The following is a 19,192-nucleotide window of genomic DNA, read 5'->3' on the forward strand; positions in this document are numbered from 1 at the left end:
TTTTGATGAGAATACTTTTCTACTTTTGCTTGAGTAACATTTTGAATGCAGGACTTTTACTGTAACAGAGTATTCCTACACTCTGGGACTATTACTTTTACTCAAGTACAAGATCTGAGTACTTGTACTTTTACTCAAGTACAAGATCTGAGTACTTCTACTTTTACATAAACAAGATCTGAGTACTTCTATTCTTACTCAAGTACAAGATCAGAGTACTTCTTCCACCTCTGACAGTGGAGATATTTAAATACATGTACCTAAATTCAACTTAATGAGGCCTAAACAACACTTTGTTCTAGATATGTGGTGTGAAAAAAACGGAACAATGCTTCTAAATGTGTAATTTTATTAAGTATATCATCACCTTCACACAATTTGTATTGTACATTTCACCAGGGCTGATATCTAGGTCAGGATGTGATTAAACATCCCAGCATTCACAGCAAACTAAATCCTAAAAATCCAACTCAAACCAAGGATAACAAGGAACATAATAACAAGCATATATGTGAGTAAATACAAAATAAAATCATGCAGCTAAAGTTATATTGATGTTCAAACAGAGAATAAAATGTAATAAACTTCATTTTTATTGTTACATTTAGTTAGATAAGATGATTTGCAATAAAAGATACATCATTTGCATTTCCTTTCAAGACTTTGACAATAAACAAAACATTTAAATAAGGGATCTAAATAAAAATAGACTCCCTGAAAAGTTAAAGTCACCAAAGCACACCTTAGTGTTTTATAGAGGAAAACATGCAACGTGTGACCTCTGGTGGAGAATTTAAAATCTGCAACTAGCTCACAGTGAGCAGGATGAAAGATTAAAGTTCATTTGAAGCCACGTTAAACATTAACCCAATGAGTATAAGTATTCAAATGGAATACTGCTTCAACACTATGCATGCTATAATACACAACCTTTTACCCAACAGCCCATTTACTTCATTACTGCATCATTATGACAAATGATTATTTAAATGGGGTATGATTCATGTTTTAGATGCAGAATGTAATTAAAACAGGTCATATTTAAACTCACAATCAGTTTATACAATATGAATAGAGACATGAATACAGCAATAATAGCACAGCATCTTAACGCATCAATTCAGAACCATTTAGGAGAAATTAGTACTTCAATTTTACTTGTACTGCAAATAATATAGTATATAGTAGTCTAGTGAATGCCTGAGTACTTTTCCAGCATTTTTCCTTGTCATTTTAAAATCTACAAATGTAAACAATGTCCTGTGCTTTAAATGTTTGGGTTTTTCTTCAGTTGTGGAAACATTTATTGCATTTTCCTGAACAAACATTGCCGGAATGATGATTTGCTAAATGTTTAAACTAATTGCATCTTAAGTGCCAACCACTTGCTGTATTTACCAAGTTGTCTAGTATCTGAGGATTACCTCTTTACCTCTCAATAACTTCTTAAGCTCACAACATCTCAGCAGTGCTTCCAGGGGGAGCACAAAGACGAAGTCCTGCGTAGAGAGGCTGAGTGAAGGTGGTCTTGATTCTATGCAGGAAGGTCATGGTTTCCTCTGAGACGCTGTAGAAAGACAGAATACCTGCACTGTGATCCAGGTAAACTCCTACTTTGGAGGACTGAGGACCTGGGATGGGAGCTTGGTGTTTCTTATGTTTGAAATCATAACGACCTTTGTAAATGCCTAATGCCCACGACTTGTTACTATTTCCAAATACCTCAGTGTCATTGTCTTTGTATGCTACAGCCACTGCAATTCCTCCCACACCTTTCTCCACCTCCCAGTAACAACGTCCAGTCAGACTCTGTTTACTCAGGACCTGACAGCTCATCATTTTTTTGTCTGTTTGACTTTTATAACTTTCTCCTAGTCTGAAAGATGCTTTTCGGTTCCTCTCAGATAAGTACATACGTGCGCTTGCTGTGTTTGGATCCAGTGTGATTTGACGTGAGTATTTCAAGAATTCGGCTCTGGTCGTGGGCTGTGGTTGTGACAGCAATATGTCCACATCACCCACTGTCAGATACACGTTCGTCCATTCATCTCTCAGAACATTTCTTAGTTTATTTCTGAATTTTGACAAAGCTGCTTTCACATCTTCAAAGTAGCTCAGAGGAAGGATGTTGATGCTGCATGATTCTGTAGGTTCACTGAGGGCTGGCAGTGAGGAGGGGTAGCTTTGAAGAAACTGGTTGTGATCCTCTGTGTGAGTGAGCAACTCCAGTGTAGCGTCTTTCTTCTTCAGCTCAGAGATCTCCTGCTCCAGCTTCTCCTGGAGCTCTCTGACTCGACTCACTTCTCTCTCCTGCTGGGATCTGAGCTGCTGCTTCACATCAGAGCTTCTTCTCTCCATCAGACGGATCAGCTCAGTCAAGATCTTCTCACTGTCCTCCACTGCTTTATCAGCAGAGCCATTGAAGGCCTCAACCTCCTGCTGAAGCAGCTTCACCTCCTTCTCTCCGTCCTGGATTCTCTGCTGGATGTTTAGTCGACTCCCCTCCAGCTCTCTCTGCCTCTCGGTCCTCTCTGCTGCAGCTGACACCGTGTCGTGGCCTTTGTGTTCGTCCACAGAGCAGAGAGAACAGATACTCTGCTGATCAGTGCGGCAGAACAGCTTCATCACCTCGTCGTGACGAGAGCAGATGTTCTCCTGGAGCTTCTTGGAGGGCTCCACCAGCTTGTGTTTTCCAAAGGCAGGAGAGTCATGATGAGGCTGGAGGTGTTTCTCACAGTAAGAGATCAGACACTGCAGACAGGACTTACAGGCTCTCAGCTTTCTCCCAGTACAGACATCACAGGCCACATCTTCAGCTCCAGCATAGCAGTGATCAGCAGGAGCTTCTTCAAGTCCAGTCTTCTTCTGTTTCTCCACTAAATCTGCTAACATGATGCTTTTCAGCAGGACAGGCCTCGGTGTGAAGCTCTGCCTACACTGAGGGCAGCTATAGACTTCCTTCTCATCCTCTTTGTCCCAGTGGGTTTGAATACAATTCATACAGAAACTGTGTCCACAGGGAATAGTCGCAGGCTCCTTAAGTACATCCAGACATATCGAACAGCAAATTGCGTCCTGGTCCAGCTGAGCTCTTTCTTTCGACATTATACCTCCCATGCAAGTGACAGTCTGCTGTTGATCTAGCCTGCCAGCTCACTCTCTCTACAACAGTTATGATTCACCTAAATCTAAACTTAAGTTCAGAGAAGGGGAGGGAACAAGTGATTATCTGTGAGATATGCAGGAAGTAGGAGGGGCTTATATGCTTAACTTCATTCCAGAAAGAGGAGCGGTTTCATGAGACACAGGGTGTGTTTAGTACTCCTTATTCCTGGAATCAAGCACATTGTGACAACAGGACTTTGTGCTGACTGAATGACACATATACATCTGCCAAATAAATTAAATGGAACAAAAGGGAAAATATTTCCCTTTGTTATGTAGTGGAGTATAAGTATGGGACAGTATAATACAAAATACTTTTAATACTTTTTTTTAATACCAAGAACTGTACTAGAGTAAATGTTCTTAGTAACTTTTCAACTCGTATGTAATGTACAGTAAGATTAACCGTGTTTTATTTATATATAAATAATAATTTTTGATGGTAAAAGCCAGAATGAAATGGAAAAATGGATCTTAAAGAAAGAGGAAGATTATTCCAATCAAAAGGAGCTTTGTATTTAAATTACCTGCCCCCCACTTCCTTGAAAACAGAGGGACAACTGAAGTGAACACATTTAAAGATCAACCATATCCCATTAAACTGTCTTCTAGATTGAGGCTGCAGCCAATTGGTGACTTCTTAAATACTGACAAAAAGAAGATCCTTAATGCCTGCATCATTTTACAATAAATATCATACCACACTTCCTTCATGCTGCCACTTGGAGCCACCAGTGCTCCATGTTTCCTGTAATGCAACTTCAAGTGACTTAACTCAGCCAAACAAAAACCTGCATTGGTTGTAAGCAAGCAATCGTTTTCATGTTTAAAGAGCTATTTTATTATGTTAAGTGCATTTACTCACATTCTGTATTCAAGCAGACTTTATAAACAGTATTATGGACAGGATGTGTGTACCTGCGTTTCATTTGTTTTTATCTTTCTTGAACCAGTAAAGGGAAAAGAGACTGCAATATTTGTTTTGTTTTTTATCTTATAATAAATGTCCAGAGGATCTTTCGAGCGAGGGGGCAGGGCTGAATACAATGAAGTAGTTTCTAAATAAAAGCCCTGGTCTGGTAAACACGGGGATGCATTAACCCTCCTGTTGTCTTTGTTTCCCCCCCTTACTTTGGTGTTCGCTGTCAAATTTGACCGGTCCTGTTTTAACTGCTGTTACATTAACACAAAAACTATTAATCATCACCAAATTTCATTTAACACCCTTTCAAACTGTAAATACTCTTTCCCTAACCCTAACATGTCACCCATTGAGCATGTTTGGGATGCTCTGGATCGGCGTATACGACAGCGTGTTCCAGTTCCTGCCAATATCCAGCAACTTGGCACAGCCATTGAAGAGGAGTGGACCAACATTCCACAGGCCACAATCAACAACCTGATCAACTCTATGCGAAGGAGATGTGTTGCACTGCGTGAGGCAAATGGTGGTCACACCAGATACTGACTGGTTTTCAGACCCCCCCGGACCCCCCCAATAAAGCAAAACTGCACGTTTCAGAGTGGCCTTTTATTGGGGCGGGCCAAGGGAGGACAGCCCCGATGTGGGGGCAGAGCCAATTCCAACAGCCTGGAAACGTCCACATGAGCAGGCTTAATCCTATCGATGGATACGGTCTCAGGTCTGCCACCTACGTCCACCATCAGGCTCTTGTCCCCGTGCAAAATCCGCAGACCGTAGCCCGGGGGACACCGCGCGGTGCAGCTTGACCCCCAAACCCTCGGCAACTGCGTTCCAGAGCTCCGTAGTAAACTGGGGTCCCCGGTCAGAGGAGAGGTCAGAAACGGTCCCAAAGCGCGCCACCCATGTGCCGATGAATGCACGGGCCACGTCAGATGATGCCGTCGAGGTGAGGTGAACGGCCACGACCAGTCCACCATCGTGAAGAGGTAGGTGAAACCGTGAGAGGGGGGGCAGTGGACATACGAGGTCAACATTGACATGGTCAAACCTCCTCTCGGGAACCGCAGAAAGTTCAAAAGGGGCTCTAGTATGTCGGTGCACTTGAGCCCGTTGACAGGCCACGCATGACTCGACCCAGGTCTTCAAGTCCTTCTTAAGCCCCTGCCACACAAACTTCTGCGACACCAACTTCATTGATGGTTTCTTGCCGGGTTTGGGAAGGTTGTTAATCGCCTCAACAAGGGGTCTGCGCCAGTTTGTAGGGACTAGCGGTCAAGGCTTTCCCGTGGAGAAGTCGCACAACAACTTTGCGCCTGAGTCACCGACCGCGACCTCCTCCAGGCGTAATCCTGATTCCTAGACATTGAGGGTCTTCACCCCGTGGTCAGAGGCCTGGTCCGTGCTCATGCGGAGGTAATTGAGGCCCAGCTAAACAGCTCCGATGACCGCTCTGGAGAGGCAGTCCCCAACCACGTTAGCTTTACGAGCGAAAGGTTGGATGTCCGTGGTGTACTCGGATATGTACAAGATCTGTCGTTGCTGGCGGGCGGACCCCAGCTCGGCCACCTTGGACATGCAGAATGTGAGTGACTTGTGGTCCACGAACGCCGTAAACTCACGGCCTTCCAGCGGGAACCGGAAGTGGCGAATCGCCAACCAGAGGCCAAGGAGTCCCCTGCCGAACGCGCTGTACTTGCGCCCCGTGGGGGTTAACTGTTTGGTAAGTGACTGTCAAAAAGCTTATTTCCCAATTTGGGATATATGAAGTATCTATATATCCATCTTTATTTTGAAAAGTAGAACCGGAAGTCATTCTTCACTGAACGGCTAACGTCCAAGCTAACGGCTAACCCGCAGAGAAAAAGTTCATTATGGATAAAACAGAAACAACAACAATATTGACTCATCGCTTCACCCACCTATCTCTTTTACTCCACTACATGTATTTAATACCTTTAGTAACTTTACAGATTTGGATGAATGATGTGAAATCTAATCAAGTGTTAAATCAGACTTTAGTTCCACCTGGAGTAAATCTACAAGCTACCCTGCAGTATACAAAGTCATTCAAACTAGCTGCACCTTAACCAGCTTTGAGAACACTTTCATGATCAATCATTATAAAACATATCATATCTATTATTCTGAAATGGACCAATCTGCACAATGACTACTTTTACTGTCGCTACTTTCACTATTTTGATGAGAATACTTTTCTACTTTCACTTGAGGAACATTTTGAATGCAGGACTTTTACTGTAACAGAGTATTCCTACACTCTGGTTCTAGGGCCAGGAACAACCAGGCTGAGTCGGGCTGAGTATGCTAAACTAACTGCGGTCAAGCCAGCCTCCACTCGGGAAAACCTAGTCAAGCCAGCCCTCACGTGATATTGCGGTGCGCGAATATCCTATGCATTACGGTAGAGTCAAAAAAAATCATCCCTCTGGAGGCTGGCTTGACCGCAGTCTAAACTAGAGAGAGAATCGCTGTCAAGGGGGCTACAACTACAACAAGATGAACATATTTGACCGTGATTTAATTGTAATACACGTTTCAAAATGATGCCGAAGTAACAACATACTGATACCGGATAGTAAAAACCATGAATTAAGGCTTTGACAAGTCTGCAGACAGACAGCAGGCAAAAAACCTTTTTAAAATGCGTGTTTTCTAATGGAGATTTGGCTAAGCTAACGTTGTAAATGCTCCGACCGTCCACACTCACAACAACGGCCTATACAGACATAAACAAACCAGCGACTGTATTCGCCATGACACAGACAGTATTTGGTTTGTACTTGTTTAACTTTTGTCTAGTTTCTGAACAGATATGAAGAGCTGTGAGCTCTGAATGCTAACGGCTGTGTTGTTTTTCTGGGAGCTCATTGAAGATGACGTCACGGCTCCGCCTACACTGCGTTACTCGATACTACCCCAGTTCCTCACGAGTCTAAAAAACAACTCACGTCAACGCACGTAAGCAACGTGGGCGCCGAGTGAGCGCCCTCGTGACCAAAATATTTGACGGTGCTGATTGGCTGAAATTATGTTTCGGCGGCACAGTTTACTATTGAGACTTTTGCAACGTGCTGGTTGCTGCTGTTTGGCTCGGGGGCAGCGCCCCGTAATGATAAACTAATGCCAAGGGCAAGGCCAGGCAGGAAACATGTGACTTATCAGTAATTTTAGACATCGTAATACAATTTTAAACAAGATTTTATTGTAGATTATACATTTTACTGATACCAATTGTATGATATTTACCTTGTTCATTAAAAATAAAAAATATAAAATATATATATTTTTTTATATATATATTTTTTTATATATTTTTTTTAATTTCATATTTTTTTTAATATTTTTTTTTGTATGTGGGAAGAGGTGGGGCGGCGCCCCTAGCGCCCCTATGGGCCGGCCGCCACTGGTAACAGAGTATTCCTACACTCTGGTACTTCTACTTTTACTCAAGAACAAGATCTGAGTACTTCTACTCTTACTCAAGTACAAGATCTGAGTACTTCTACTTTTACTCAAGAACAAGACCTGAGTACTTCTACTTTTACTCAAGTACAATATCTGAGTACTTCTACTTTTACTCAAGTACAAGATCTGAGTACTTCTACTTTTACTTAAACAAGATCTGAGTACTTCTTCCACCTCTGACAGTGAGATATTTAAATACATGTACCTAAATTGAAGTTAATGAGGCCTAAACAACCCTTTGTTCTAGATATGTCGTGCGAAAAAATCTGAACAATGCTTCTAAATGTGTAATTTTATTAAGTATATCATCACCTTCACACAATTTATATTGTACATTTCACCAGGGCTGATGTCTAGGTCAGGATGTGATGAAACATCCCAGCATTCACAGCAAAGAAAATCCTAAAAACCCCAACTCAAACCAAGGATAACAAGGAACACAATAACAGGTAATATATGTGAGTAAATACAAAATTAAATCATGCAGCTAAAGTTATATTGATGTTCAAATAGAGAATAAAATGTAATATACTTCATTTTTAATGTTACATTTAGTTAGATAAGATGATTTGTAATAAAAGATACATCATTTGCATTTCCTTTCAAGACTTTGACAATAAACAAAACATTAAATAAGGGATCTAAATAAAAAAAGACTCCCTGAAAAGTTAAAGTCACCAAAGCACACCTTAGTGTTTTATAGAGAAAAAAATGCAAAGTGCAAAATTTAAAATCTGCAACTAGCTCACAGTGAGCAGGATGAAAGATTAAAGTTCATTTGAAGCCACGTTAAACATTAACCCAATGAGTATAAGTATTCAAATGGAATACTGCTTCCACACTATGCATGCTATAATACACAACCTTTTACCCAACAGCACATTTACTTCATTACTGCATCATTATGACAAATGATTATTGAAATGGAGTATGATTCATGTTTTAGATGCAGAATGTAATTAAAACAGGTAATATTTAAACTTGCAATCCGTTTATACAATATGTATAGAGACATGAATACAAGAATAACAGCACAGCATCTTAATGCATTAATTTGGAACAAATTATGAGAAATTAGGACTTGAATTTTACCTTTACTGCAAATAGTATACAGTATACATATATAGTAGTATAGTGAATGCCTGAGTACTTTTCCAGCATTTTTCCTTGTCATAAAATTTACAAATGTAAACAATGTCCAGTGCTTTAAATGTTTGGGTTTTTTTCCGAACTGCATAGCAAATATACCTTCTAGCAGTCACAGGCACTCAGACAAAATCAACATAAGGTACCAAAGTGCCAACCACTCTTTTCATTTACCAAAAAAAACAGTTGTCTAGTATCTGAGGATTACCCCTTTTCCTCTCAATAACTTCTTAAGCTCACAACATCTCAGCAGTGTTTCCAACGGGAGCATAAAGACGAAGTCCTGCGTAGAGAGGCTCAGTGAAGGTGGTCTGGACTCTGTGGAGGAGGGTCATGGTTTCCTCTGAGACGCTCCAGAAGGACAGAATACCTGCACTGTGATCCAGGTAAACTCCGACCCTGGAGGACTGAGGACCTGGGACAGGAATTGGGTCTTTCTGATGTTTGAAATCATAACGACCATTGTAAAAACCTAATGCCCATGACTTGTCACTATCTCCAAATTGTTCATTTACAGTGTCATTGTCTTTGTATGCTACAGCCACTGCAATTCCTCCCACACCTTTCTCCACCTCCCAGTAACAACGTCCAGGCAGACTCTCCTTACTCAGGACCTGATGATACTTGATGAATCTGTCTGGGTGACTAGGATAACTTTGTCCGAGCGTTGAAGTTACTTTTTGGTTTTCCTCAGATAACAACAGAGGTGTGTGTGCTGTGTTTGGATCCAGTGTGATTTGACGTGAGTATTTTAAGAATCCAGCTCTGGTCGTGGGCTGTGGTTGTGACAGCAACATGTCCACATCACCCACTGTCAGATAGACGTTTGTCCATTTATCTCTCAGGACGTCCAGTTGTTTATCACTGAATTTTGACACTGCTGCTTTCACATCTTCAAGGTATCGCAGAGGACGGATGTTGATGCTGCATGATTCTGTAGGTTCACTGAGGAGTGGCAGTGAGGAGGGGTAGCTTTGAAGAAACTGGTTGTGATCCTCTGTGTGAGAGAGTAGCTCCAGTTTAGCATCTTTCTTCTTCAGATAAGAGATCTCCTTCTGCAGCTTCTCCTGAAACTTTCTGACTCGATTCACTTCCGTTTTTTGCTCAGATCTGAGCTGCTGCTTCACATCAGAGCTTCTTCTCTCCATGAGACGGATCAGCTCAGTGAACATCTTCTCACTATCCTCCACTGCTTTATCAGCAGAGCCATTGAAGGCCTCCACCTCCTGCTGAAGCAGCTTCACCTCCTTCTCTCTGTCCTGGATTCTCTGCTGGATGTTTAGTCGACTCCCCTCCAGCTCTCTCTGCCTCTCAGTCCTCTCTGCTGCAGTTGACACCGTGTCGTGTCCTTTGTGTTCGTCCACAGAGCAGAGATAACAGATACTCAGCTGATCAGTGCGGCAGAACATCTTCATCACCTCGTCGTGACGAGAGCAGATGTTCTCCTGGAGCTTCTTGGAGGGCTCCACCAGCTTGTGTTTTCCAAAGGCAGGAGATTCAAAGTGAGGCTGGAGGTGTTTCTCACAGTAAGAGATCAAACACTGCAGACAGGACTTACAGGCTCTCAGCTTTCTCCCAGTACAGACATCGCAGGCCACTTCTTCAGCTCCAGCATAGCAGTGATCAGCAGGAGCTTCTTCAAGTCCTGTCTTCTTCTGTTTCTCCACTAAATCTGCTAACATGATGCTTTTCAGCAGGACAGGCCTCGGTGTGAAGCTCTGCCTACACTGAGGGCAGCTATAGACTTCCTTCTCATCCTCTTTGTCCCAGTGGGTTTGAATACACTTCATACAGAAACTGTGTCCACAGGGAATAGTCGCAGGCTCCTTAAGTACATCCAGACATATCGAACAGCAAATTGCGTCCTGGTCCAGCTGAGCTCCTTCTTTCAACATTATACCTCCCATGCGAGTGACAGTCTGCTGTTGATCTAGCCTGCCAGCTCACTGTCTCTACAACAGTTATGATTCACCTAAATCGAAACTTAAGTTCAGTGAAGGGGAGGGAACAAGTGATTATCTGTGAGATCAGCAGGAAGTAGGACGGGCTTATATGCTTAACTTCATTCCAGAAAGAGGAGTGGTTTCATGAGATACAGGGTGTGTTTAGTACTCCTTATTCCTGGAATCAAGCACATTGTGACAACAGGACTTTGTGCTGACTGAATGACACATATACATCTGCCAAATAAATTAAATGGAACAAAAGGGAAAATATTTCCCTTTGTAATGTAGTGGAGTATAAGTATAGGACAGTATAATACAAAATACTTTTAATACTTTTTTTTAATACCAAGAACTGTACTAGAGTAAATGTTCTTAGTAACTTTTCAACTCGTATGTAATGTACAGTAAGATTAACCGTGTTTTATTTATATATAAATAATAATCTTTGATGGTAAAAGCCAGAATGAAATGGAAAAATGGATCTTAAAGAAAGAGGAAGATTATTCCAATCAAAAGGAGCTTTGTATTTAAATGACCTGCTTCCCACTTCCTTGAAAACAGAGGGACAACTGAAGTGAACACATTTAAAGATCAACCATATCCCATTAAACTGTCTTCTAGATTGAGGCTGCAGCCAATTGGTGACTTCTACTGACAAAAAGAAGATCCTTAATGCCTGCATCATTTTACAATAAATATCATATCACACTTCCTTCATGCTGCCACTTGGAGCCACCAGTGCTCCATGTTTCCTGTAATGCAACTTCAAGTGACTTAACTCAGCCAAACCAAAACCTGCATTGGTTGTAATCAAACAATCGTTTTCATGTTTAAAGAGCTATTTTATGATGTTAATGTGGAAATAAACTAAGTTCATTTATATACAGTATTATAGACAGGATATGTTTAATTTGTTTTTATCTTTCTTGAACCAGTAAAGGGAAAAGTAATACATGTCCAGAGGATCTTGGAGCAAGGCGGCAGGGCGGAATACACCGAAGTAATTTCTAAATAAAAGCCCTCGTCTGGTCAACGTGGGGATGTATTAAGAGAACAAACTGCACTTTTTAAGTGTTTTTAACTTATCATTAGAAGTAACAAGAGAGAGCCGTAGAGACAGTCTTTAATGTCCTCTCAGAGTCTATTTTGATAAGACTAGTTTTCCAATGTTCGGTTTTATTTTGAAAGATATTGATCCATAACTCAAACACAATCGATGTCTCTTAACAACCGTAGTTAGGTAGACGAGCAGTTTCAGCCTTATTTGCCTGCTTGTTGAATACTATTTTCTGAAGTGTCGAGAGACGGGAGTCAAAGGTGGTGTGTCAAAAGACAAAGCTAGTCTTTTATTCAACATGGAATAGCATGTAAACAAAGTCAAGCCCGGGGAAACTGACTGATCGGAAAACGGAAGTTCCTCTAAAGTTTAAAGTGTCCGTGCGGAACAATACCCCCACCCATAGTTCCGTGGTTGAATTATGTCAACCCACCACACAAACCCCCCAGGATTCAGCCATGATCAAAATCCTCGCATCGGGAAGGAGGTACCACCCGATCCCGGCGAGTAAGGAGAAAAGGGGCCGAGGAGGGCGGGGTCGCAGGTGTGCCCTCGCTGTCGACAAGCTCCGAGGGCAAGGGTGCCCACGAGGGTGAGGGCACCCAGACAGGGGGCGGGCCAAGGGAGGACAGCCCCGACGTGGGGGCAGAGCCAACTCCTACAGCCTGGAAACGTCCACATGAGCAGGCTTAATCCTATCGATGGACACGGATTTAGGTCTGCCACCAGCGTTCAAGGCCCTTGTCCCCGTGCCGGATGACCTTGAACGGGCCATCATAATGGGCCGTAGGTGGGCATCGTGACTAATGAAGAGAAAATCCGCCGACCGTAGCCCGGGGGACACCCGGACAGCGGGGTTGCTGTGGGGACGGGTGTGAATGTCCCGGCGGTTTCCAGCATTGAGGAGCGCTGCCTGGCTGCAGACCAGGGCACAGTGCCGTCCGGAATGAAATCCCCAGGGACTCGTAGCATCTGGCCCTACACAAGGTCCGCCGATGAGGATTGCAGGTCTTCTTTGGGGGCGCACCTGAGACCGAGCATAACCCACAGGAGCTTATCCACCAGGTTATCATCAGTCAAGCCGGCACACAGGGCTGCCTTCCAGGATAGGTGGAAACACTCATTTAGGCCGTTAGCCTGCGGATGATAGGCGGTGGTATGGTGCAGCTTGACCCCCAAACCCTCTGCAACTGCGTTCCAGAGCTCCGAAGTAAACTGGGGTCCCCGGTCAGAGGAGAGGTCAGAAACGGTCCCAAAGCGCGCCACCCACGTACTGATGAATGCGCGGGCATGTCAGAAGATGCTGTCGAGTTGAGGGGAATGGCCTCAGGCCAGCGTGTCATCCTGTCCACCATTCTGAAGAGGTAGGTGAAACCGTGAGAGGGGGGCAGTCCTACGCGGTCGACATTGACATGGTCAAACCTCCTCTCGGGAACCGCAGAAGGTTCGAAAGGGGCTCTAGAATCGCCGTGCACTTTAGCCCGTTGACAGGCCACGCATGAGTCGACCCAGGTCTTCACGACCTTCTTAAGCCCCTGCCACACAAACTTCTGCGACACCAGCTTCACGAATGGTTTCCTGCTGGGGTGGAAAAGGTTGTGTATCGCCTCATAAACAGGTCTGCGCCAGTTCGCAGGGACTAGCGGTCGAGGCTTGCCCGTGGAGAAGTTGCACAACAACGACGCAACCTCCTCTAGGCGTAATCCTGTGTCCGAGGCCTTGAGGGTCTGCATCCCGTGGTCAGAGGCCTGGTCCGTGCTCATGCGGAGGTAAAGCCTTACCCGCAAAATGTTGGATGTCCGTGGTGTACTTGGATGTGTACAAGAGCTGGCGTTGCTGGCGGGCGGACCCCAGCTCGGCCGCCTTGGACATGCAGAATGTGAGTGACCTGTGGTCCACGAATGCCGTAAACTCATGGCCTTCCAGCAGGAACCGGAAGTGGCGAATCGTCAACCAGAGGCCAAGGAGTCCCCTGCCGAACGCGCTGCACTTGCACTCCTTGGGGGTTAACTGTTTGGTAAGTGACTGTCAAAATGCTTATTTCCCAATTTGGGATATTTAAAGTATGTATATATCTATGTTTATTTTGAAAAGCATAACCAGAAGTCTTTCTTCACTGCATGGCTAACGTCCAAGCTAACGTCTATCCCGCAGAGATAATGTTCATTATGGATAAAACAGCAACAACAACAATATTGACTCATCGCTTCACTCACCTTTGTTAGGATCTGTTTATTTTATGTTTTATTTTGGAATTGTCTAGGACCGTCGGCTTCCTGTTTTTCATTCAAGGATGTCCACCCCCTGTCTGTCATGTGTGTATTTGTTTCCTGTCTGTGTTTTCCCTCCTGTGTGATTACCTGATTCTGTTCACCTGTGTCTGTGTTTTCCCTCCGCTCCCCAGCTGTGTCTTGTCATCTTGATTGGCCATGTGTGTATTCAAGTTCTTGTTTTCTGTTGGGGTTTTGTGGGTTCCTTTTTGCGCTTCGAGAGAGATAGAGTTCCTGTGTGGTTTTTTGTTGATCCTGTTGCTTTGAATAACGTTTTTTTTGCTGTTAAACAATCGTCTGTCTGCACTTGGGTCCTCCCTGCGCTGCTCAACCTTAACAGAAGGAACCCACCAAGAATCGACCCAGCAGACAGCCTGTACAACGTGACGTACAATTTAATGTGCTTAAAGGACAGAAAAAACGTTGTTTCTATAGGTAAATACACATCTGAGTTGATAAATATGACATGTGGGGTACCTCGAGGCTCCATCTTGGGGCCTCTTCTCTTTAACATCTACATGCTACAACTGGCTCAGATAATGAAAAACAACAAAATAAGTTACCATAGCTATGCGGATGACACACAATTTCACCAGGAGACTATGCTCCAATTCAAACACTGAGTAAGTGCATTGAACAAATCAATGACTGGATGTGTCAGAACTTTCTCCAATTAAACAAAGATAAAACTGAGGCAATGGTTTTTGGAGCCCAGGCAGAACGTATAAAAGTTAGCACTGAGCTTCAGTCTACAATGTTCAAAACAACAGATAAAGCCAGAAATCTAGGTGTAGTCATGGACTCTGACCTGAGTTTCAACAGTCACATTAAAACAGTTACTAAATCAGCCTACTATCACCTAAAGAATATATCTAGGATTAAAAGACTAATGTCGCAGCAGGAATTGGAAAAACTTGTCCATGCTTTTATCTTCAGTAGACTGGACTACTGTAATGGTGTCTTCACAGGTCTCACTAAGAAATCTATTAGAAAGCTGCAGCTGATTCAGAACGCTGCTGCTCGAGTCCTCACTGACACTAAGAAAGTGGATCACATCACTCCTGTTCTGAAGTCTTTACACTGGCTTCCTGTGTGTCAAAGAATATATTTCAAAAATACTGCTGCTGTTTATAAAGCTTTGAATGGTTTAGGCCCAAAATACATTTCTGACCTCCTGCTAAATGATGAACCATCCAGATCTCTCAGGTCTTCAGGAACTGGTCCGCTTTCTGTCCCCAGAGTCAGAACTAAACATGGTAAAGCAGCGTTTAGTTATTATGCTGGAAATATCTGGAACAAACTCCCAGAAGCCTGCAGGTCCGCTGCAACTCTGACTACTTTTAAATCCAGACTAAAGACTTTTCTTTTTGCCACTGCTTTTAATTGAACTATTCACATCTTAAACTGAACTGTAACTTTTATCCATGTATTTTTTCTTTGAATGTTTAATTTATAATCTTTTCTTTTTAATGACTGATTTTAAATGCCATTTTCTTAATGTCTTTCATTTTTTGTAAAGCACTTTGAATTGTCTTGTGTTGAAAGGTGCTATATAAATAAACTTGCCTTGCTTTGCCTAAAGAGTGACTGTCGATATGCCTCCAATAGAGAAGAGAGGCAGTCAATTATCTCTACGGCATGCCAAGAAGTAACCTCAAGGCCCTGGTTAAGGGAGTTACTACCCGAGTGGGTGGAGGACTTTTTCGGGAGCTTTGAGGTCAAACCTGTTTCCCGGCCTGCTAGCCCCTGGCATGCTAGCCCCCTGCCGGCCACAGTTCCCAAGAAGGCTCCTTTCAAGGACCCTTTCGCTGGGTCTCGTCTGGCTTTTGGAGGACCTCTGAGCCTCCACAAGGCTTATAGGCAGCATGGAAGGAAACGCAAGACCAGGATTCCAGCCCGTGCCCCAGCAGTCATGGTCCCGGCCCCAGCAGCCATGGTCCCAGACCCAGAAGCCATGGTTCCGGCTCCAGTACTGGCCCCAGCAGCCATAGTCCCTCCTCTAGTCCCTTCTCTAGTCCCTACTTAAGTCCCTCCTCTAGTCCCTCCTCTAGTCCCTTCTCTAGTCCCTCCTCAAGTCCCCTCTCCAGTCCCTACTCAAGTCCCTTCTCTAGTCCCTTCTCTAACCCCTTCTCTAGCCCCTTCTCTAGTCCCCTCTCAAGTCCCCTCTCAAGTCCCTTCTCATTTCCCTTCTCTAGTCTCTTCTCAAGTCTCAACTCCATGTCCTGTGCCGTTGGGGGTCCAGCCGACACCTGATTTGCTGGGGGTCCTGCCAACACCATGTCCTGTCTTGTTGGGGGTCCCGCCGACTACTGTTCTGCCGGGGGTCCTGCCAACACCATGTCCTGTCTCGTTGGGGTTCCCGCCGACTACTGTTCTGCCGGGGGTCCTGCCAACCCCTTGTCTTGTCCCTTTGGGAGTCCCGCCGACTACTATCCTGCCGGGGGTCCAGCCAACCCCATGTCCTGTCTCGTTGGGGGTCCCGCCGACTACTGTTCTGCCGGGGGTCCTGCCAACCCCATGTCCTTATCCGTTTATGGTTCCACTGCAGGTCCTGCCAACTCTGTGTTAAGTTCCGTTGGGGGTCCCACCGTCACCTGTCTTGCCTGGTGTCCTGCCAACTCCTTGTCCTGTTTTGTTGGGGGTTCGGCTGAGGGTCCTGCCAACTCCGTGTCCTGTCCTGTTGGGGGTCCCGCCGACTACTGTTCTGCCGGGGGTCCCGCCAACCCCATGTCCTTTTCCGTCGGGGGTCCTGCCGATTCCATTTCCTGTTTCGTTGCTGGTTCTGCTGAGGGTCCTGCCGACTATTTTTCTGCCGGGGGTCCTGCCACTCCCATGTTCTGTTCCGTTGGGGGTCTCGCCAGGAGTCCTGCCAACTCCGTCGCCTGACCTGGTGGGGGTCCCGCCGACACCTGTTCCGTCGAAGTTCCAGCCAGCTCTGAATCCTGTTCAGTCAGAGGTCCAGCTGCCACCAGATCCTGACCCACCGGGGGTCCCGCCTACACTTTGTCCAGTTCTGTTGGGGGTCCCGTTGACGTCTGGGGTCCAGTCGACAGCAGCCCATGTTCTGTCCAGGTTCCCGTCTGTGCCTGTCCCGACGGCTCCGTTTCCTGTCCGGCCGACACCAGTTCCTGTACCACCGGGGGTTCCGCCATCTCCAGCTCCCTGTGCTCCCGATCCCTGTGGTCCTGCTCCGGCGATCCAGCTGACCCCGGAGGAGCCCCATCGCGGCATACGCCGTCTCCCTGCCCGTCCTCTGGAGCTGTCCTGTCGCCGCCTTCTTGCTCACCCTCGAGCCCGGTCCCCTGAGTTCCCCAGCCGCGGCCTTCGCCCTCGAGTCCGGCCCCCTGAGTTCCCCAGCCGCGGCCTTTGCCCTCGAGCCCGGCCCCCTGAGTTCCCCAGCCGTGGCCTTTGCCCTCGAGCCCGGCCCCCTGAGGTCCGCGGCCTTCGCCCTTGAGCCGGGCCCCCTGACTTTCCCAGCCGCTGCCTTCTCCCTCGAGTTCGGCCCCCTAATTTACCCCGACGAGGCTTTCATCCCTGTCTTCAGCCGCCTGAGTTTCCCCGCCGCGGACTTCCCTGCTCTGTTGCTGTTCCCCCGGGCCGTCCGCACGAATCCCCCTTCTTGGCCTCTACCTTGCCTCTGGGCCCACCTGCCCGAGTCCCCCTTCTCGGCCTCTGCTTTGCCCCCGGCCCATCCGCCCGGATCCCCCTTCTCGACCTCTGCCGTGCCCCGTGCCGCCCACCCAAATCCCTCCTCCAGACCCCCTCCATCCGCCCTTCTTGACCTTTTTGATTTTTTATGGACGTCTGGGATCCGTCCCTTGAGGGGGGGATTATGTTAGGATCTGTTTATTTTATGTTTTATTTTGGAATTGTCTAGGACTGTCGGCTTCCTGTTTTTCATTCAAGGATGTTCACCCCCTGTCTGTCATGTGTGTATTTGTTTCCTGTCTGTGTTTTCCCTCCTGTGTGATTACCTGATTCTGTTCACCTGTGTCTGTGTTTTCCCTCCCCTCCCCAGCTGTGTCTTGTCATCTTGATTGGCCATGTGTGTATTTAAGTTTTTGTTTTGTGTTGGGGTTTTGTGGGTTCCTTTTTGTGCTTAGAGGGAGATAGAGTTCCTGTGTGGGTTTTTGTTGATCCTGTTGCCTTGAATCAAAGTTTTTTTGCTGTTAAACAATCGTCTGTCTGCACTTGGGTCCTCCCTGAGCTGCTCAACCTTAACAACGTGTCTCTCCGGAGCGACCACACGATACTTTAAACCTTCATGTCCAAGTTAAACTATAAACTCTGGAAGGACATAAGCTGACAAAAACACAGTCATGTCAAATAAAAACTCACCTACAAAACATCGAGTTAGACAGAAAGCACTTCAAATAAAAGCACGACGGGTCTGATTTAAAGGAGGCTGAACGTTATCTGTTTTTTATTTAGGAACAGTGGTGAAAATTAACCAGGTAGATTTACTCAAGTGTAGTATGTATATATCTGTTTATTTTGAAAAGTATAACCGGAAGTCTTTCTTCACTTCATGGCTAATGTCCAAGCTAACGGCTTACGAAAATTAACTATAGTATTACTATAGTATACTATAAGAGTTGTATAGTATCCTATAGTAAGTTTGTAGAGTTCTATAGTATTTTTCACCAGCTATCGTATTACTATAGTCTTTTCTGTAGTGCCATTTCACTAGCTATATTAGCCCTATAATATTTCAATAGTAATACTATGTATCTAGATCTTTGTAGTATTCCTATATTATTTTAAATAGTATAACTATAGTATGATATATAGTGTTTCTGTAGTTGTTTTTTGAACACACTGTAGACCACTCCTATAGTAATGGCATGATATTGTCATAGTGAATGCATATTATTATATAGTGTTTGTAAAAGTATTACCAGTGTTTTTTTTGGTGTTTCTGTATTAAGACTATATTATTTTAAATAGTACTACTGTAGTATAATATTTAGTGTTTCTGTAGTTGTTTTTTGAACACACTATAGAACACTCCTATAATAGTATGATATTGTCATAATGAATGCATATTATTACCATAGTGTTTGTAAAAGTATTACACTCCTAGAATGAATGTGTTATTTTTTTAACACACTGCTGTGTCAAAGGCAATTCAACACATTCAGTGTCATTTCTGAACTATTTTACACACACGTGTGTACATAGAAAAAATAAAAATGCA

At 44.6% G+C, this 19,192-nt stretch overlaps 3 protein-coding genes across 3 annotated transcripts in view; 1 reads left to right on the forward strand and 2 right to left on the reverse strand.

The window, feature by feature from the left end:
• LOC307020638 (double-stranded RNA-specific editase B2-like) overlaps nt 1-19,192 on the forward strand; it is a 198,896-nt gene that overhangs the window by 4,317 nt on the left and 175,387 nt on the right.
• Nucleotides 333-3,182, reverse strand: LOC307020641 (tripartite motif-containing protein 16-like). Its single transcript, XM_079652151.1, has one exon. The coding sequence runs from the start codon at nt 3,115-3,117 to the stop codon at nt 1,453-1,455; it is 1,665 nt and encodes a 554-aa protein (XP_079508277.1). The 5' UTR covers nt 3,118-3,182; the 3' UTR covers nt 333-1,452.
• Nucleotides 7,851-10,850, reverse strand: LOC307019596 (tripartite motif-containing protein 16-like). The gene has a single exon (XM_079650602.1). It carries the CDS (start codon nt 10,627-10,629, stop codon nt 8,959-8,961), a length of 1,671 nt encoding a protein of 556 aa, XP_079506728.1. The 5' UTR covers nt 10,630-10,850; the 3' UTR covers nt 7,851-8,958.

Source organism: Notothenia rossii, assembly GCF_949606895.1.
Source record: "Notothenia rossii genome assembly, chromosome: 9".
Lineage (NCBI taxonomy): Eukaryota > Metazoa > Chordata > Actinopteri > Perciformes > Nototheniidae > Notothenia > Notothenia rossii.

Bases quoted from the DNA above. Each gene is read 5' to 3' on its own strand.
- LOC307020641 (XM_079652151.1), bottom strand. From the start codon at position 3,117: ATGGGAGGTATAATGTCGAAAGAAAGAGCTCAGCTGGACCAGGACGCA.
- LOC307019596 (XM_079650602.1), bottom strand. From the start codon at position 10,629: ATGGGAGGTATAATGTTGAAAGAAGGAGCTCAGCTGGACCAGGACGCA.